Genomic DNA, 20,872 nt, shown 5'->3' on the forward strand with positions numbered 1-20,872 from the left:
GTATGCTTGTGTTGTGCTGTTTGAGCATTAGAGGGAAGGATGGATGTTTGCACGTAGCTAATCTGAAAAAGTTTACCAACCCTAAAGTTTTTTATAGTCTATGATTTCGCACTTATTGATACTTTACTATTTATTGTCATTACGGAGAAGCGCAGCATATAAGATCTACAGCACACTGACACGTTTGTACTGTAGATAAATGTCCCATCAGTGAAACGTTTACTCATTATTCAAATAATCTTCGTTTGTAGTCAACTCAACAACCTAGCCTTGTCAAAAATTAGAATGTGACCGGATATGATGTAAAGAAATTCAGAAATCCTCTGTACATTTGGGTTTTAGTTATAGTTTGAGAAAATAGTGCTGTGCTGTTTCTATTTCCTTGACTAGTCCCAAAGGTATTTTGTCTTAAAAACATTTACAAAGGATTTAATTGGATGCTCTTCAGCCCATGTAATAGGCCTGCTTCATTTGGAAATCGTACAGAGAATGACATGCACTTTATCCCTACGTTATCCTGATTATGAGTGTGTATGAATGACTCTGATGAATGTGTATTTTATTTGTATGGTAATGCCAAAGGTTTATATACCGCATACAATCTATCTGCTTTAAAACATTTTCTCCTTATAGTATCGTTGGGTACTGACAAATTGGACACTTTAAGGGAAATAGTAATTAAAATTCATTTATCTTTGCAATGATTTGCTAAAGTGATTGCTCTGTCTATGATGCTCTATTTGTGAACTTAGAAAATGAATGTTTAACATTATACTGAATTATAAATCTGATGCTCATACTTTACAGGAGTAAAATTTTCAGGACACTGCCTTCATTATTCACATTTTCTATTATTATTGGTGGTTTTGGCTGGTTGATATTCTTTGTGACCATGTATTTCTATGCACATGGCCACCTCAAGGTTTTCCCTCTCTCATTTCCCAATGGTGAAAAGGGATCCCTTTTCATGTTCATTGACAGATGAGAAAGGCTAAGTTGTTCTTGAACTTATACTGTACTCGGTACACTTTACATTTGCTTTTACTTTAGACCAGAAATAGTGAGACAAGGGGAACAAATAAGCAAATCTTTATTATCAATATGAAAGAGAGGATAAGAGAGCACAATAAAAACAAGCATTTGGCCACTCTGAGCACACACTCACAAAACAATTGATACGTTTTGACCTACATTTGTATAGTACACATATAGTAACAAAAAAGCTTTAGGGTTTTGTTATTAATGACACAAAATGACAAGGCAATGCATGCCTAAAATAAAAAGAAAAATTCTAACACTTGGAATAACCTCCATTATAAAGTATGACAATTTGACAGTTCCAAAAATAAAGTAACATTCAAACCATACAATGAAATCTTTTATGGAAGCTATGTCCTTTTGCATAGATGTCTGTTGGAGCAAAGTTGTTTTGCTGTCAGTTTGGCAATAATATTCCCATAAGTGACCTTCCATTGTGGTTCCAGGCTATACAACTACATTCCCTCCACTATTATTTGCCCTGGTTTTTCTTTCCCAGAACTTTGAGAAGGGAGTCAGACATCAGGTAACGCCTCTCCTCACTGCCATCATTCCACTCCAAGTCTTCCACTGTACAGATGAACAAAAAAAATTAGCAAAATGTAGTATGGAAAACTAGCAAACATTCAAGCTTCCTCTAGGCACATGTTGACTGACACACACACACACACACACACACACACACACACAACAAAGTGCACTCACAAAATGGGAGATGCAGTAGGAAACGTAAAGCACTTACATCCAATTAAGTGGATTTTTGTATCCGTCGCTCAAACTCCAGGTAAATAAAAACCCTAATAATCTCTAATAGATTGTTTCATCAAATGCTTTTTATCAAAACAAGGACATCTTGTAAACATTTTAAGCACAGCAAGAAAAGTAAAGACTTTTAATACACGGATTAAAAGGCACTACTCCAACAGTTTAGGGGAAAGAGGAAAAAGAAAGAAGTACAGAAATAAGGTCAAGAGAACAGTACTCATCATAGTATAGGACATACAGAGTATATACATTTCAAGGCAAAAAGGTGTTAATCATTGGACTTAGGCACAGTGATGAGGCTTATTGTCTGGAAAAAGTACCAACACCACAGTATTACATTTTGTTGATTTGGTTCAGACAAAAACTATAGGATATCAAATTACTCACAATTAAGTCCCATACAAAATAATGAGGCACATGCTCAGGTAAGTCACAGCCCCTGAGATGTAGAATCAAATACCTACATGAAATAGCCTTTGGACTTGGGAATAACTAAAGCATACAAAATTTTGATTTACAGATCCAGCAAAACCTAGCCTAGACACATAAGCTAAAAAATCCATGAGCTAAAAAATCCATTATAAATACATGAGCAATAATGTAGTCTGTCCTCCATCACATGACAAAGATCTTATTAGACTGAGGGCTAGTATACACTTCCTCTTATGCATATAATATCCATTATTATGGTGCCCCATGACACAGGTGGGACTTTCAGCTTGCATCCCTGCTGTGGAATAACATTTGAACTTCTAAGTGCTCCTATTGGATATGTCCTTTGGGAGACTAAAGTTCATTTAAGGGGACAAGAACAGTGTATCTGGACCCTGATGTTTTTGAATCTTCAATAATGCTACAGCAGAAAATTTGGCTCGAGCAATATACTGGGAAAACCATATGTAATGTGGAATTGATATAAAGACATTATTTTCCCTTTCTGCTATATTTCTGCAATGCTAATCATAAAATTATTTTGCATTTATATTATAATGTAATAATATAAACACAATAAAATGTACATTAAAATCATTTAAACGTTTCATCTATTCATTGCTGTGAACTCTCATCAGCTGCTATAAGGCACCCTACCTTTTAAAAATTCCTATAATATAGCTTAAGGGGTAACTGCCAAAATTCTGCATGGGTGTGAAAAGTTCATACTGCTGCTAACCTCCAAATAGACCCAATCAATAGACCCAATCACAGAAGCAATGTCTGGAAGCAATGACAGCCACCAATGTGATGTAAAGATTTACATCAACGCCAGCCATCTCATCTCTTAAATGCAATATGAACAATTACCACTATACAAATAATTAATAATAACAGGTTGCTGCCAATTACTGATGATCAATAATTTTATTGCTGATAATCTATAATTTGCATCATTAGAATCAGTGCATTTAACAAACAAAGGGAGTTTTTGAACACAGATTTGGGACTATACTTGCTCTCTCAACCACAGTTTTAACATCAGTAGCCAAATGCTCAGAGTGTGAGTAATTTATGACATCTTAGAGCCAGCACACACTACTCTCATTCTTGGAGTCCTTGCGTGTGTTCAATGGCACCTCCTCCTCCGGAGGTGAAGACGGGGAGTGGGGAACAGGCCCCTCTGTGCTCTTTGACAGAATTTCATGCAGCTTAGGAGACATGAAATACGGCCGCTCCGCTGAGCCATCGTTCCGCTCCAGGTCCTCGCCTTTTGTGTGTGCGTGCGTATGTGTGTGTGTGTGTTTTGTATTTGTTCAGAATTGTACATGGCCATGGATTGCCCACGTGTTCATGCATGTATATTGACATATGTGCAAATTTAAGTTATTACAGTTTGATATAAAAATAAGAATATTAAGAAGTGGAAGAGAATTGACAAAAATACAAAGTTAGGCCGTGGTCAGAGCAAACACGAAGGCAAAGTGGAAGAGAGGGATGCAAACAAGAATAAAGGGGGGGAAGAGAGAAAGAGAGAAAAAGACAATGAGTGATAAAGTTAAACCATGCTAAAGGGCAACATGAAGATGGCACAGGGAAGTGTAGGGAAGATAGCCAACAAGCAAGGTTAAGAAACCATTTTCCAGGCAGTATTTAGTGCCAGCAGTTTAATTCCCGCTAACCATACACGTACGGGTATGCATGACATAGGATCACAAAGGCCCCACTAACACTGAGGAAACCAAGAGTTACTGTACATAATTGCACACTGTGTGAATTTGGATAAAGTCCATTTAATCTCAAGAGGAACACACTAATTTACACAGTAAAATAGTTCTAAACTTTGCATTATAATTCAATACTCACAGAAACAGAGGAAGAGTGTGTCCACACACATGGCATAAACACTGAAGAAGCCATGAGCTATGAAGTAAGTGCCTATCACAATTGTCTGTGAAAATACAAATAACCACATACACGCACACACCCACATGTGCGTGTGCTCAATTATAAAAGTTACTATATGCACACTTGCTGATATTCTATAAATCTTGGGCAAGTCCTCTAACAAACACATATTTGACTTTTGACTGTCAAGTTATGAAGACTGCCTTTGTTTGCTAGTGTCTATTCCTTCATAGACAAAGAATTTCTTGTTGCATAGGAGCAGACACAATACACCAAATTCCTAATTTAAGTATTTACTATAGACTGTTCAAATTATGTGATATTCTCCCTGTTCACTCACCAGAATTGGCACCCAGTAGTAGTGAAGATTGGGCACAAGGTCCAACACCTTTGATCTCCCAGAGAAGAAAAAGAATGAAATGACACCTGAATGAAAAATAAGAGATAAAAGCATTTTAAATAATTAAAAGTAATATATTGTAGCATGGGTGAAATTCCATGGGCCATCATAAGACCTGCCCTATTATAGGTTTAAACCCAAGAAGCCAGAAATGATCAGGTTTAAATGATAAGAAATTACCATTAAATTATTACATCCTTTTCCTCATTTTTCCAATTCTCTCTCTGTTACACACGCACACACGCACACACCTTTCCACTTACCCACAAGTCCTACAATAAGAAGCTTTCCTAAGAACAACAAGAAGTCTGTGACCTTATCCAAGACAGCCACCCTATAGCAAGAAAACAGTGAGGTCAGCTGTTAAAATAAAGAAAATAACACTGACACTCTACTCAGACCTGGTGTTTCTCTTGTTCTGTCAGATGTACCTGATCACATTTCTCATCAACAGGAAGAAGGCATCTCGCGCTGAAACGCAGAAGTTTTTACCATATATGGCCACCTGGGGGAGCACACAGAACTCAATTTGTCTCCAACAGATTACAAGTATCTAATTTCAGTCTTCTGAAAAGTGCTTTACCCTTTTTTGACTAGGTAACACTCAAGTTTATCAAGGCTTATAGGGCCTCTGGGATAAATTTGGTTTTATTAATGGCTGACAACTTAGGGAACTAGAGATGCATGCAATGGACACATTCATAACCATTTTCTTCAAAACATGCAATAAATGCAAAAAGACTAATATTCTAATGTTCAAACATAAAACCATCCGGTGTCATTATAATTCCACCTTAAACATTATTTTTCTGCACTTTTTTTATTTTGTTGTTAACACACATACACACACACACCATAATGTAAGCGTTCCTGTTGAGAAACTTGATTAACTTTTCCAGGCACCAGAAACAGCACTTTAGGCAACAGAGCAGGAACTTGGCAAATTTGTTCTGTGCTCCTGGAGAGGACATGTATGCAGAGATTTCAAAATCCACAGACCATTAAAATATGTTAGAAGTACAGAAAGCATTGGCTGATCAGAAAGTCAATAACTAATGATGGATCAGGCATGTTTCCAAAATGCCCAGCACAAGTCAATGAAAGGTGACAATGTTTAAGGGTTTGGGTTTACCTTTGAGTTTGTGGTCCAGGTACTCCAATAGAACCCTGATGACCTGGATGATTGACAAGATGAGAGAGCCAAAGGCAAGAGAACCTGTGTGATACCTACAAAAGTGTGTGCAAGCACCCGCATACACACCCCACACACAAAAACACACATATAAATAGAATTATATAAATGCATAAAAACAGTATGCTAACTGGATTACACAAAACAAGTCTGTCAATCACAAATTCATAAACTAACCCAAAGAAGATCTCCACTTCCAGTTACATGTACCTGAGAGCTCGACCAAGGGAGGCAAAAACAGGGCAGGCAGGCATATCCTGAGCCTTGTCAAATGCCCAGTAGTAGGAAGCAAAAGCCCCAGCTAGTGTCATCTGGCCCAAGGCAGTCACAAAGTTGGCACACCAGAAGAAGAGGAAGAGGTTGTAGAACTGCAGGACAATGAGGTACTTGTGGTAGGCTGTCTCCCCGCCGTAAAATGTGAAGAGACACTCTGTCTTTGGACATTCCTCCTTCATGGTTGACTTCGAGTAATTCTGAAACCAATGAAGGGCAAGGCAATTTAGCTAGAGCCAAGTAAGAAATGGGTAAGCATGCTGTAAGGGTTGGCACCAGGCAAAGGTCCCCTCTGGCCACCAGAGGGAGGCCTTGAGTCAATCACACCACTAATCAGGCTTAACACCCACTAGCTGGGTTAGACCTTATAAAAGCCCAGTGACCCAGTCATTCAGTGCTGGGTCTTTACTAAAGTTTTGAGCCCTAGTGGGTAACTTCAGATATTGAGGTCTGTGAGCCCTCGTGCTACACCACACTTTTTGTCTGCGAGGGTGTTTGTGTTTTCACACATCCCCTCCCCTCTCCAGTTTTCCCTCTTGAGTCTGTCTCTCTCTCCCGAGGCTTCCCTTAGGCATTCAAGTTCCTCCCTGTTTTCTGGTTTTGTTTGGGAAGTTTAGTTTGGTTTTCCCCAGTTCATCGGGGTTGCCATTTCTTCCCGTGGTGTCCTTTGTTTTCTCTTTTTCCATGCTCGGCGTGGTGTTTAGTTTTTTTTTTCCTTTTGTTTTACCTGATCCAAGATCTAACTGTTCTGCACATGGGCCCACCACTGTTAAAGCATGGATGCTCACCCAGTAGGCTATTAGTGTCGTCACCTAGCTGAGCTGGGTACGAGCCCACCTAACACATGCCTCTGCAAAAGAATGTTACTACACAGCCAACTCCGATACAACTGATTCAGGTCATCCTGTGTAATCCAGCAGAAAAACCACCATAGCAAGCTTTAAAACATTATATTTTGCATATTACATATATATTACACACACATATTTTGTGTGTGTGTGTGTGTGTGTGTGTATATATAAGGAAATAGGTAACAGCCTCCCATTGGATAATTACTGCATGGGTGATTATGTTTCAGCTGGAAACAAGTTATTTAACCGTAAATGATGCAGTGAGTAGCTTCTCATTTGTTAAACAATCATGTCGAAAGACATCCTGTGGTCATGGAAAAGATATTACAGAAGGGTCAAATTATTGGCATGCATCAAGCACAGAAAACATCTAAGGAGATTGCTGAAACTACTAAAATCGGGTTAAGAACTATCCAACATATTAAAAAGTGGAAGGACAGTGGGGAAACATCATCTTCGAGGAAGCAATGTGGTTGGAAAAAAAATCTTGAATGATTAAGTGATTGCCGATCACAAACATGTGGTGAAATCAAATCGTAGAAAAACAACAGTAAAACTCAGGAATATGTTTAATAGTGAAAGTAAGAGCATTTCCACACGCACAATGCAAAGGGAACTCAAGGGATTGGGACTAAACCTTAAGAAAACCACTTGTCAGTGAGGCTATCCGGCAAAAACGGCTTCAATTTGCTAGGGAGCATAAAGATTGGATGCTGGAGCAATGGAAGAAGGTCATGTGGTCTGATGAGTCCAGATTTACCCTGTTCCAGAGTGATGGGCGCAACAGGGTAAGAAGAGAGGCGGCTGAAGTGATGCACCCATCATGCCTAGTGCCTACCGTACAAGCCTGTGGGGGCAGTGCTATGATCTGGGGTTGCTGCAGTTGGTCAGGTCTAGGTTCAGCAACGTTATGTGCCCAAAGAATGAGGTCAGCTGACTACCTGAATATACTGAACAACCAGGTTATTCCATCAATGGATTTTTTTTCTTCCCTGATGACACGGGCATATTCCAAGATGACAATGCCAGGATTCATCGGGCTCAAATTATGAAAGAGTGGTTCAGGGAGCATGAGACATCATTTTCACACATGGATTGGCCACCACAAATTCCAGACCTGAACCTCATTGAGAATCTTTGGGATATGCTGGAGAAGACTTTGCACAGTGGTCCAAATCTCCCATCATCAATACAAGATCTTGGGGAAAAATTCATTCAACTTTGGACAGAAATAAATGTCGTGACATTGCAGAAGCTTGTGAAAACGATGCGACAGCGAACGTGTGCCGTAATCAAAGCTAAAGGTGGTCCAATGAAATATTAGACTGTAACTTTTTTTTTGGCCAGGCGGTGTGTGTGTGCGTATATATATCTCACACATACAAACACACACGCACAGACACACAAACATAAGTTGTTCATAGTGTTACTTTATCATAAGAATGTTTCCCACTTCACCTTTAAGTGTGTTTGTATGCATCTGAACACTCACCGCAGGGTTGCAGGTTTGGTTTGCATAGATGCACTTCTCATTAGCCTGATTGAACACTCTGTACACAGGCTCATTAGATGTGGAGAGAAAGCTGACCAGAAGTTAAGGGCCATCACCACGCTTATGAACTTACTACACCACACGAGCCCCAGTCTTGGTATTAGTCATATTTAAAGCACTTCTGAATTATGGGAGGATTGCTATGACCCTTATTTTACCTACATCAAAGAGCTTTAGATATGCGACATGTTTACATCGAGCCATTCCCATCTTTATGACAAGAAGGCAGCACCAAGTACCTAATTTTTGTCCTAACCAGTTAAAGACTAGAAGGCAAGAGAGAGCAATATAACGAGGGACTGAATGCAGAGACATGACCAATATGCACAAACAGGTGAGTTTTGGGCTTGGCTAGACATGGGGCTGAAGGATACACTGCAGTGATCGCCCAGTATGCAATGATGATTGCCAGGAGGAAGAACGTCAGCAAAGGGTAAATCAGTGAAAACATCACATGCCCAATGGCCCTGAAAGAGCAACAGAACAAAAGTTTTTAAAAACATTTTAAAACACACATTTTACTAATGTTAGGCATCATCTTTTGGTGTCCATCTCACATTTATTGCATGGAATTCCAACCTTACAAAAGGAAGTTAAAAAAAAAAAATTACAACAGTTTAAATGTTTCCCAACCATTTTCTCATATGAAGAGTACTGCAGAGTAAACCAGACTACTAAGATTTTCAAGTACTTGGCATTAGAACCGACCTTAACAATAATGGACACAGAACCTTACATGTCTTTTTATGTAGATCATTTTTACCATATCCATGAATCCTGTGGTACAAACTGTGAACTACCATATACCTGCTAGCCTCTTTGATGAGAGCGATGGCGATGCAAATCCTTTTTCTGAGGAAGATGAGGAGCAGTATAACGATGAGCTCCACTATGGCCAAAATGATTGCTGCAGAAAGGAGTATACCTTCAGCAATCTAGTATTTGAAGCACTACAGTGCAAATGAATGTGCATCATACATCATACTCTGTACTGCATGTACAGAGCCCATGAGAGAACAAAATAAATGCCAGCTGGCCAAGGATCCACTAGGGTGCGAACCGAGAAAGTCCGGCCTGGGAGACTCACCAAAGGCCAGCCACGTCTGCCTGATGTGGAGGTACATGCTCAGGTCCATCTGAAAACCCAGCTCCTTGAGGGTGACATTTGCGCCAGGCGTTTCCTTCAGATTAACATACATGAAGCTGCAGTGGATGATGCCTGCTCGTCACATCACAAGTGGACAGGTGGGGAAAGGGAAAGTGTGAGCCAGAGCACAGCTGCACACACCCACACAACATGGCTATCAGCATGCTAGTACTGAGAACTCAATGGAAACATATTCACATATGTAATTAGAAAGATTTGGCATTTGCTTTGGAAAACAGGTAAATCATAGATTTAAAATCCCTGAAAGCTGTTTTTGTCACACCGAATTCACCATGTTTTTCATTACTGGAGCTCTACAAAGGAAATTATGTTTTATTTCCTGTAAAAGGTGCCCTTGCAATTCTGAGATGGAGATAGTTGTTGCGGTAGTGGTACCATATGTGATGACAATGAGGACCATGGCTATCATGACCCAGACCATAATGCCAGCCAGGAACCTCAGAAGCACAATGAAGACTAGACTGAGAATTGTTGCAATCACCAGAGCACTGTGAAAAAACAAACAATACTAAGAAAAGCTGCATCCAAAATCAAAGCACAAAAACAGCTACAAAAAAAAAATGAAGCACATGCAATTTAAACAGACCAAATCCAACTAGAAACAAGCAAACGCTTGTGTATATAGGCAAAAATATTCCTATACAAAATATTTTTGTATTCTTAGTATACTTACAGAATAATCCAATACCATGATTGTGTGAAATCCTCAAAGATCTTTGTTACCACCATACGAGCCTCTATAACCACTGTTGCATTCCTTTGAACATCAAACATAATCCAAACACTATTATGAAATATTCTTAGAAACTGATGCCTCAACCAGTCCCAAACCACAAAATCTGCACACTCAAAAAATGCAAGTCACACTATAGTTTAAATTACTGATATGGAGTTCTAAATTTAGTTTAGTAGCTGGTACTTTAAAACCTTTTTAGCTACAAAAATTTCATCCTTGAATTATTAGGAGCTATTTGAAATAGCCAGTGTGAGTGTGTGTGCGCTTAGAGCTCACCCTACAGCAGGCAGTAGTTCACTGGCTTCTCTGCGTTTGCCTTCTCCATCTTCAAACGTTGTCTTATTTCCTACTGTGACAACACCCTTCATCTTACCCAGAGCAGGGAAACACCTCTGTGTGACTGCAGAGAGAACGTAAAGGAATAAATGCTGCTCTGAGCAATTGTTAGGAGGATCCTTAAGATCAATAATACAGAGAGAAGAGGACAGGCTTACATGGTTTGCTGGGGATGAGCATAGAAGGACACAATCCATTTTTCAGGATGTCTGCTGCTGACTATGGAGCAATGGATATCACAAATTATGCAGAAGCACACAATATGGCAACAAACAAAAGTCCTCCAGAGCCTATTAGAGTAAAAGGCACAAATGTGTTTTGACTTCACACTTCAAAACGCAACTGTTGTAACCCTATAGTTTATTTTCTGCTCACCATTTCCCCTGGGTCTTCTTTGCAGAATTTCTTGTAATATGTCCAATCATTGGTAACTAGTTTGGCAGTCCCCAGGGTCAAGGGGCGATTGGGGCACTCCTCCACACACAACTAGCAACACAGAGAGAAAAACTAAGAATCTGGGCACTGGTCAGAATTCTTCCTGTTCCAAGTAGATTTTTCTCCAGATTTTCCAAAATATGGTCTTGAATATGAAGATTTGACAGCAACAATTCATTTACAGTATACTGGTTACTGACATTTTTCCACATTCACTCATTTTGCAATGTATCATTTAAATCAATGAGGTGGTTATTTTGTTTGTAACTTCTGTACAGAAGGAGCAATAGTAGAACCTGGGTGAGGGTTGCTGGGGCCACAGACCTGAGTGGTAGGGCACTGGAATGCCAAGAGCACCATGGGACTGGCACACTTCAGGATGTTGAAGTAGAACAGGAATTTTTTGTTTCTGCAACACAAACACCACAACACATTAGCCTCATCAGTTTGGGTCCTCAGGGCAAAGAGCAGTAACAAGGAAACTATTTAAAATGCCACATGGATGGACAAATGGATGGATGAATGGATGGGTGGCAGGTGGGTAAAAGGCTGAATGGATGGATAGGTGGGTTTAAATGGATGGATGGCTGGATGAATAAAGGCGATGATAGATTCATATATAATGAAGAAATAGAATCTAACAAATTTTAAGTACACTGATATTATAGCCAAGAACAAATCTGGGGCTTGAACTTACTGAAGAGGAGTCCCAACCTGTCCACAGAACTGCCCACTGCTGTCTGTGGGATAGATCACCTTCCTGGGATCACCCTGAGACCATGCTGTGGAGACAGAGCCATGAGCGCATACATTCTCAAACACATACTCCACCACCATATTCTCAAACTTCCAGATAATGTCTAGAATGTTTTGCTAGATTCTGAAGAATAATGATGACATTTTCAAGGTCTGGATCAGTGATATTCCAGTCTCGGTGTTTACAATGAAGGCACACAGAGTCCTGGAATCTTAGGAAAATATGATGATGCATAAAAGCCATGCGTCACACCCATTTTCGCACAAGAGAATGGGAGGACGATTGGTTGTTGGTGTTGGATTAACTTGTACTACTCACAGCCTCACACCAGACACTTTCTGCCAGTATAAGACAAGGTTAATTCTATTTCTACAGCATCAGCCTGATACTTCTCAAAGCATATCAGATTACAGCATGAAGGTAAGTGCAATTATAAACCCTGACTCTACAGCTTTAACCTATAGAGCAAGAAAAAACAGCTATATTGTTACGTGTTAAACTGGAGGTCTCACAATCCCATCTAGTGCCTTAAAGGAATGCTTCAGGGGAAAACTTAAAATTTCGTGGGCCTTAGTGGTTATTCATGGATAACTAATTGCAATTCTACTACATTTATCTGCGTATATATATATATATATATATATATATATATATATATATATATATATAAAATATACATACATACATACATACATACATACATACGTGTATATAAATAAAACATACATATATACATACACAATATATATTACACACCAATATACATACACACCACAATATATATTACACACATACATACATACACATCACACACATCACACACCCCAAGCTGACTCACCCAGTATTCCCAAAACGATATAGCTAAGAATGGCCAAAATGAAAAGAATACAGCAAATAATGTCTGTGCAGCTTCTGTAACAGAGAAGACATGCAACGCTGTAGAGTCCATTGTAAAAACAGACAGCAAAGTAAAATATGCCTTATGAACATCTCATTTATGATCAAAGCTCCTCTCTTACCTGTTTTGGATGGGCCCTTTGAAACTGGGGTCATATTTTCTGGGTTCACCTGTTCAAACAAAGGGGAAAGTGACATATGACATATTCTTGAGAGGAAGAGAGACTACATCTAGTCTACATCTACATCTACAACAAGAAAACCATACCATACCATACAACATAGTAAGCAAAACTCTAATACAACATTTTGATTATGAGGCAGTAGAAATGATCAGCAGTACAAGAAGAAGAAACAGTAATCACAATGAATAAGTGGGAATAAGTGGTGCTACAGTGACTTATATGAAATGGGAACCTTACAAAAACATTTGCTAGCAAATAACAACATTCTCTTCCATGCCAGGAGGTATGGCCAATCAGACAGCAGCAATTTTGTGCAAATTTCTTACATCTAATAAGAGATGGCAAATCTCCAACAAAACTACAACCAGTAGAAGATTTTAAAGCTGATCTGAATCATGGCTGGAGTGCAGTATACAGTCAAGAAGGGTATCAGAATCCGCTTATGGTCTGACCAGTACTGACAAGCCTAGACCTAATAAAAACTTTGCAAGCAATATTTGGTTGGTCTAGGAGGTGTGCACATACTTGGGTGCAGATGCAGACATTTGTACAGTTAAACACTGGAGAGATTAAATCAGCTCAGTGTATTCCTTCCCTGTTATATATGACAATTGCCAGACAATAAAGATTTTCTGCATTGGGTGGCAGTCTGGCAATGTGTCTTTGTTAGTCTTGCACAAACACCTCTACAGGTTGTCAGTACAAATACAATTTAAAAAATGATTCAACTGTTAGATAGCTAGTCAATATAATTTACTTGACAATCCAGCTGCAGCTGTTGAACTAAATAGTGAAATTTACCATGGCTCTGCCTAAGCAAATGAATTTCTTTAAGCCATATCTATGAATTCTTTACCTTCATGGTTTTTCTCTCTTTAGCTCTGTGTATGGCTATCACTTGGGGGAAAAACTCTTGCAATGGTCCATACTTATGCTGAATTTACTTTCAAACTGTACTGTTTATTCCAAATTCCACCACAAAGACCAATAGCACCAAAAACACTTCACATAACAAATGCTTTCAAATTTAAAATCCTGTGTAAAATTGTTACATGTACAGATGTAAAAAGAAATTACGTATGTAAATGTCTTAACATCCAATCACCAAGCTGATATGTGTATACATTTACATGTCAATAAGGAAACGTGACCAAGTTTAACTAGATTAAATGTATAGTATATTCATAAAATGTTCATGTGTCCCTATGTTTGATTTAAAGACCATTACATAAATTGTCATGCAGGGTCACAATACTATTGCCATCACTGCCTATTGTTTTCATCACCAAAACCAAATCATCGTCACATAACCATGATGTGCAGCAGTTTTTACACACACAACCAACACAAGGAGGAAGGAGGTCTCTGCAATATGAACCCTTTTCTTCTTTCCAAATATAGCTCTTTGAAATTTTCTTTTAAACTGTATATATTCTCCCCAATGCCAGTATAAACAAGACAACTAGGCAAGCCTAGTTATACTGGTCAGCCTTTTATGGCACAGCCTCTTTCATGCAAGTGTCATAAGCATGACCACTGAAACACTTGGAAATCTGGGTAGGGGACAAAAAAAAAAAAAAAAAAAAAAAAGGTTTTTTGTTTCCAAGATCCCTACTACTGTGACAGTGAAGTGTGCCAAAATATTACTCTACTCTGTCATTTATAATGTACATACACACAAACACACGGACAAAAAAAAAGAACACAAGGGATGTATATACACACAAACTAATGAGGGGCTACCAAAAAACAGGTGTGGAGCATTATTAGGAGTATGAAACGCAAGAAAACAAGACGGACAAAAAACAAAGACGTGCAGGCACAAGGAGGTTATATATGCAATATTTGAAGCTCTCTAAAATACAAAAATCAAACTGTTATCAGATCACACTATTATATTGTTTAAATACACTTTCTCATGTACCCATTGTACAAGTTTCAAGTGTTTTTACTGTAGGAGAATGGAGTAATGGGATGGTAAAGTACTCATCGATGTATATTCGGTTCACTATACATCATTAATTGAAGCTCTATAAAATAAATCAAATTGTTATCAAATTACTTTATTACATTCTTGAAGTACACCTACTCTTGTACTCATGGCATGATTTACAGTCATTTTTACTGCAGGAATTTGGAGTAATGGGGTAGCAGAATCCTATTAAATGTCTGCTCATTTTCATACATGAAGCTCAATAAACTAAACAAATCAAATTATTATCAAATCGCTTCTGTAGATTCTTTAAAAACGCTTATGTACCCATGGTATGACTTTCATTCATTTTTTAATTTGCAATAATGGGATGACAAATTTCTGTTAATTGTCTATTTGGTTCCATATATGCAACATTGGAAGCTCTATAAAATAGAAAAATTGTGAGAATTATGAAAGCAGAAAGTAAATGTACTTCAATAACCTCATAGAGGAATTTGATAATTTGAATTGTGTATTTTGTAGCGCTTCAAGTAGTGATATATATAGTAAACTGAACAGACATTTAAGATGATTTTGCCATCCCATGACTCCAAGATCCTACAGTAAAAACACTTCAACATCATATTTTGAATATGCTGGAAAATGTTCTCCAAGAATATAGAGGAATGAATTGATAATTTGATTTCTGTATTGTATGCAATTTTTAAATACACTCTAGTGAAATGATTAGCCATTTGCACCATATTCCTACGATATTTCTCAACCTTCTCACAGCAAAAACATAAGGAAACCTTATCATGAGCTAAGAAAGTGATCTTTATAGAGTGGCATATAGTGCACTAAACTTTCCGCCTACGTCATTTCAAAAAGTTGTTACCGTAATACAAGATGTAGGCGCGTATTTAAACCGTCAATGTAAACAGTGCGACCGGGCTTTAGCGGTGTGGCCACGGTTTGTTGTTTAAGGTTGAAAAAAAAAACTGCATCATAATCTGGTCAGGTTTTGTTGCTCATCTCGACACGATTAACTCGGTCAAGCACCAGTGAAAGATCTTTTCTGGCGCATTTCCCTTCAGTTAACTATCTAATCAATTAATGGAAAGCCTCTTACAAAAAGCCCCTACTAAAATAGGTAGCTAGCTAGTCCAGCACTTAGTCTCCATGGAAATTGACGGTATATGGCTTTACGTTACTTGCCCACAAGGTAGTGTGTGTGCACAAATATCGTAAAGCCTAATTCTGGAGTCACTTGTGTCATCGGATGAGCTTTGGTTGTCACTTTGAGAAGGTGTTATCACGCCAAACTAAAGCAGGCACAAAACACAATGCGATAAAACATATTACCGTGCTTCCCGTAATGATCTTCATTCTCTGGCATTTTGACGTTATCCCCCTCGTATTTATTTTACTGTTTTATTTTTTCGTGTCTCGCCTCCCCGGCCTCTTCAAACCTTTTCCAACACTTCGTGACTTTCACTTCCTGCCAACGCCCCTCCAAAACAGTTGTCAGTGCAGTGCAAACGACGTTTGGACGCGTAGAAAAGAAACCATGTTATGTCGTCAAAAGCTATCGCTGAATATTTACCAATACCATTCATCCATAATTGCTCCCAACACTTCTGGATGAATTTGTCATGAAAGCCCATTCTTGTCAACATGCGGATACCATATACTGGCGTAGGAATTTTGGTTAAACGCCTAGCTGTATTGACAGGGACAATGCACATATAAGGAAGCATCTGGTTGTTTATGGCAGTGACTCAGAGCTCAGTTTTTGTGTTTTAGAAAAGAAAAAAAACGCACCAAGCCCCCATTCAAAATATTAATTGCAGGTATTGTCATTGTGTTACTCTAAATGTAGAATAAAAGGACTTTTTAAGGAGCAAAGGTACTTTCAGATCTTACTCTGAGAAACATTAGAGAACTCCACGCATTTGGAGAACATCTCAAAGAAATGCTTGAATACTTTAAATATTTAAATAAACATTGTTTTTTGTATCTACTACTTAAAACTGAGCAAATAATTTAGCAGTAGATGACAAAACACAGGCAGAGCAATGCATTTTCTGCAGTACAGTGCAAAAAGGAATATGCAGATTTGTTTACTCGTGAGATAAAACAACTACCCAGGCCCAAAATATAGAGGGCTAACTGTCCTGGTCAAGACTCCATAATCTACCTACATGTAAACAAATGGACAACAAGGTCCTTGTCTGGGGTAGAGATGGCAGTTGTTTTTTAAGGAGGAGTGAAGGAGCCCATATCAAGTTGCAACAACCATTCAAAAACAGAAGACAGGCTCTGCACAAACTGCTATGTGACCTTATCCCCAAGATTCATATCATAGGTGTGAACAATAAGTGTTTAAAAAAACTGTTAAAATTGTTTTTAAAATTGTTTCAAATGTCCTCAAAATTGTTTAAAGGTCCTCAAATAAAAACATTCATTATGACTACAACCCAGGTAAACAAGACCCCAAATTAAAATATAATTTATAAAGAGATAATAGTGGTATAGTTTCTATACACATTTACAGGCATGTGTTCATGCTTTACAATCATTACTGCATATAACTATGTTCTCTTGACTCAGTCACAAAGCAGTGAAGCTGAGGGTGCAGCACTGTAATATAGTCAAAAGCCATAACTGTCTCAGAATTTTGGCCTACTCAAAATACATTGCCTGGCCAAAAAAAAAAAAAAAAAAAAGAAGTCACACACTGTAATATTTCGTTTCCACAAGCTTCTGCAAAGTCACAACATTTATTTCTGTCCAGAGCTGCATTAATTTTTCCTCAAGAGCTTGTATTGATAATGGGAGATTTGGACCACTACGCAAAGTCTTCTCCGGCACATCCCAAAGATTCTTAATGGGGTTTAGGTCTGGACTCTGTGGTGAGTCACAATAAGTGAGTCACAATTATCTATATTTAAAAATAAGATTAAGAAAGAAGGATGATATAAACTGTGCACACGCTTGATATTTCCATAATTTTAAAAAATGTCTCCTTTAATCTAAAAATGTTTCTTTATACATGAGGCAAAAGCTTTGGCGAAAATCCATTCTTAATGTAAAACAGCTGCATGAGCAATCACTGCAGCAAATGTTACACAACTACAGTTTTGGCTTGCTGAATGGAAAAGAGCCCAGATCAAATTTCAAAAGACACAGTGCCATATAATCTACCCGTTATTACAAGCACAGTACATTTTGGTTCCCTATAATTTTGAGTGCTGTATATAGGCCTGGCACTCCCAATGCCATGTTAAAAAGAGTACGAACACTGAAAATGGATAGGGTGAAATAGTCCTAGAACACACACACACACTGTCTGTGGATGTTCAGCCATGCCTTGCTACCACAGAAGGAAGGAAGCCAAAGTATAACAGAAAATGTAAACTTGGCCCAAAAATCACTATGTGTAAATACTGAGTTCAAAGCACAGAAGAAATCGATTCATCTCATGAAATTCAAATTTACATTTTTTCTCATCAAATTATTGTTGTTCTGGTCTATTAGAAAAAAAAAAATCAACTAAGATATTAATTACTTAGATATTCTGATACTGTAAATGTCATCAAGGTAGACTAAACTAGCCTAAGGTTCACACTGTATTTCTATGATAGGGATTTATAGACATTTATTCACAAGAACATTTTCTCACCATATTAATAATGACAATGAATTTATATTCATAATGGTAGCACTGACTGGTGCACATAAACAGACGTGCAGTGAAAAATTACACTTGCTTCCTGTATCAGAACCCATGAAAGCATCCATGATATTTTCAAACTGCCTGATCACCCTAGATTGCACATACTTGCCATTAGAGTCCACATCCTTTGTGGAATCCTAGTATTAAGAATAGCAACATTTAAATTACCCCAAAATGCGCACCTATACTATCCTCACATAGGCAAAGATATTTAGAAGATCCAACAAACAAAAACTTGATTATCTTAACATCTGTGCCTTCTAAAGTACAAGAGGCCCTCAGCACAGACAGTGTAACCAATGTTACAAAGGGAAGTGATGGAGGGATACAGTAAGTCTTCTCACTGCATACCTGGCTCTTGGTATCAGACTGGCCTGTTAATACTTAATGGAGTCTCATGCTTAAGGGTCTGGTGTGATTGTGACTCACAGATATATCACTGAAGTATGGCAAATACCGCTCAGGTTTATACTCAATAATCCTGACCATAAGCCTGTCTGTGGTATAAAACAGATACCATTACACTTAAACTGACTATACAGGAATGAGCTTCTTTTTGTGGATGTACATGTTTCAAAACCAGAGTAACTAACTCTAAAGTTACGAACTAAGATTACAGAGGCTCATACAACTGTACAGCACTGATGTAGAGCTGGTTTGAAGAAAGGAGAGAGGAGGAAGAAGCACTCAGAGGATAATGTAGGGATCTGAGAGATCATATCAGAGGGAGTAGGAACCTCAACTCTCTTTCCAGCACAGTCACTTGAAACAATTTGGTTTCAAAATAATAAATATGAATCCAGTGAGACTATTGCAAATAGGCTACTATCATAGGGCATTGTACAGGCACAGTCAATTAAACATCCAGAACTGCTGCATCACATATATGGCACTATTACCTAATAAAACCCATGCTGAGATATTAAAAGGCTATTAAAGGGTGTACAGCAGAAACTACAGGACCACAAAAAAAGTTTTTTTTTTTATAAAAACAGAAAAAAATCTGTTAAAGATCACAAACACTTTAAAAATGGCATAACATGTATAGTTATTTTTCAGTAATTTATCATTTTCATCGTTCATATTTATTACTTTGGCTTTAACTTAGTTCTGGGGTCTTCAACGCCCTGAAAAATTTGTAAGTGCAGAATTATATAAATCTATTATAAAATTATGTTTCTGCCAAAATTAGCTATCCTACATGATCTCTCCTAATCCGCACCGTGAAACCTAAGTACTGTTTATGGTAATTATATACTTCACCATTTTCATGTAAGACATCTCCGTCACGGTCTGTTGTTGGGCGTGGTAGTATAACAGTAAATTCTTACCCGACTTGCTAATGGTAACTGAAACGAAACGTTGTGCATCTGAAATGAATATTTTCTTCGTATTCTATACTATAAGAGAGGTAAAACAAATCTATCGACTAAAAAAGCACTTAAGCAACTGAAAGTAACTAACTGAAAAATAACAAACAAACAATACACAAATAAACAACCCGCTGTATTGACTGTATTTTTCTGAGCTGTGAGTTAATGCTACCGGCTGTACCTAAACAATGTAAGGTAAGGCCAGGGCTGATAGATGTAATTTATTCCGTTAGACATTTGAAAAACTCACCATATTTAGATTCCTCTTCCCCCATATTCATCTAAATCAAATCGGGCAACACTTTATGTACAATAACTATAAAACTTCCAACATTCCACTCCTAGTCTCCTACTTGCACCTAACGGCAGAACTACACTAGTCCACTACATTTCGCTTGAGTAAACGCAAATATTAGGCATATTAGCATAAAAGTGTGTGGCCAGCGATTCGTTAATGTGGATGTCAACATATTGTCTTCACTCTAGTATTGGACGGACTAGAGTGAAGACAATTTGTTGACATCCACATTAACGAATCGCTGGCCACAGAATCCGCCCTCCCATTATCTAAAAGCCACTGGAACATCCTACTGAACCTTTTCCTTCGCTAGTTTTGATTATTTCCTTTCCAAATTTAGTCTGAATAATTTTTTTATCTGTGGGCCTACATACCATTTATTATTGAAGACAATTTTGCCTTGGAAGCGCAAGAATCTTTACCCCATTATGCATAAGCCATGATTCACAAGGTGAGAATGAACCAAGCAAAGGTACAATTAATTCTTAGTAAGCAGCCTTGCTCGTGTTCTACTTAATCAATTAAGAGGCTGTACTCGGATTCTTATTCTAACTTGGCAATCACCTTAAATTTAACTGCAGTAATGTTGCCTGAAGATGGCACTATTTATTCATTTTTAAAT

The 20,872-nt window shown here is 38.0% G+C and overlaps 2 protein-coding genes across 7 annotated transcripts in view; one reads left to right on the plus strand and one right to left on the minus strand.

The window, feature by feature from the left end:
- Window positions 1–1,072: 1,072 nt before the first annotated feature.
- LOC113575207 (choline transporter-like protein 2) lies at window positions 1,073–20,344 on the minus strand. 5 transcript variants are annotated; one of them, XR_014122765.1, is made up of 23 exons: window positions 20,203–20,344; window positions 12,863–12,911; window positions 12,682–12,755; window positions 11,784–11,868; window positions 11,411–11,495; window positions 11,027–11,137; window positions 10,810–10,870; window positions 10,592–10,715; window positions 10,253–10,336; window positions 9,955–10,067; window positions 9,499–9,630; window positions 9,219–9,318; window positions 8,786–8,878; window positions 8,352–8,442; window positions 5,946–6,208; window positions 5,676–5,770; window positions 5,398–5,501; window positions 4,975–5,048; window positions 4,807–4,877; window positions 4,484–4,569; window positions 4,102–4,186; window positions 1,781–3,505; window positions 1,073–1,608 (listed from the first exon to the last, which is right to left on the minus strand). XR_014122765.1 is itself a non-coding variant. In XM_035521470.2 (22 exons), the coding sequence occupies exons 1-22, from the start codon at window positions 20,231–20,233 to the stop codon at window positions 1,511–1,513; spliced, it is 2,109 nt and encodes a 702-aa protein (XP_035377363.1). In that variant the 5' UTR covers window positions 20,234–20,344; the 3' UTR covers window positions 1,073–1,510. The 5 variants fall into 5 exon arrangements, 2 of the variants coding, with proteins under 2 accessions (XP_035377363.1, XP_035377320.1); XR_014122764.1 differs by lacking the exon at window positions 20,203–20,344 and adding an exon at window positions 16,206–16,562; XM_035521470.2 differs by lacking the exon at window positions 1,781–3,505.
- Window positions 20,345–20,585: 241 nt separating this feature from the next.
- Window positions 20,586–20,872, plus strand: part of gcdhb (glutaryl-CoA dehydrogenase b) — an 8,614-nt gene continuing 8,327 nt past the window's right edge. The window contains exon 1 of one of the 2 annotated variants that reach the window (XM_035521553.2): window positions 20,586–20,701. The gene's annotated coding sequence lies outside the window, so the exon portion shown is untranslated. The remainder of the gene's footprint in view (window positions 20,702–20,872) is intronic. The other variant, XM_035521514.2, reaches the window with a different exon arrangement.

Source organism: Electrophorus electricus, chromosome 3, assembly GCF_041902795.1.
Source record: "Electrophorus electricus isolate QZ-2024a chromosome 3, ASM4190279v1, whole genome shotgun sequence".
In the NCBI taxonomy this organism is placed as follows: Eukaryota; Metazoa; Chordata; class Actinopteri; order Gymnotiformes; family Gymnotidae; genus Electrophorus; species Electrophorus electricus.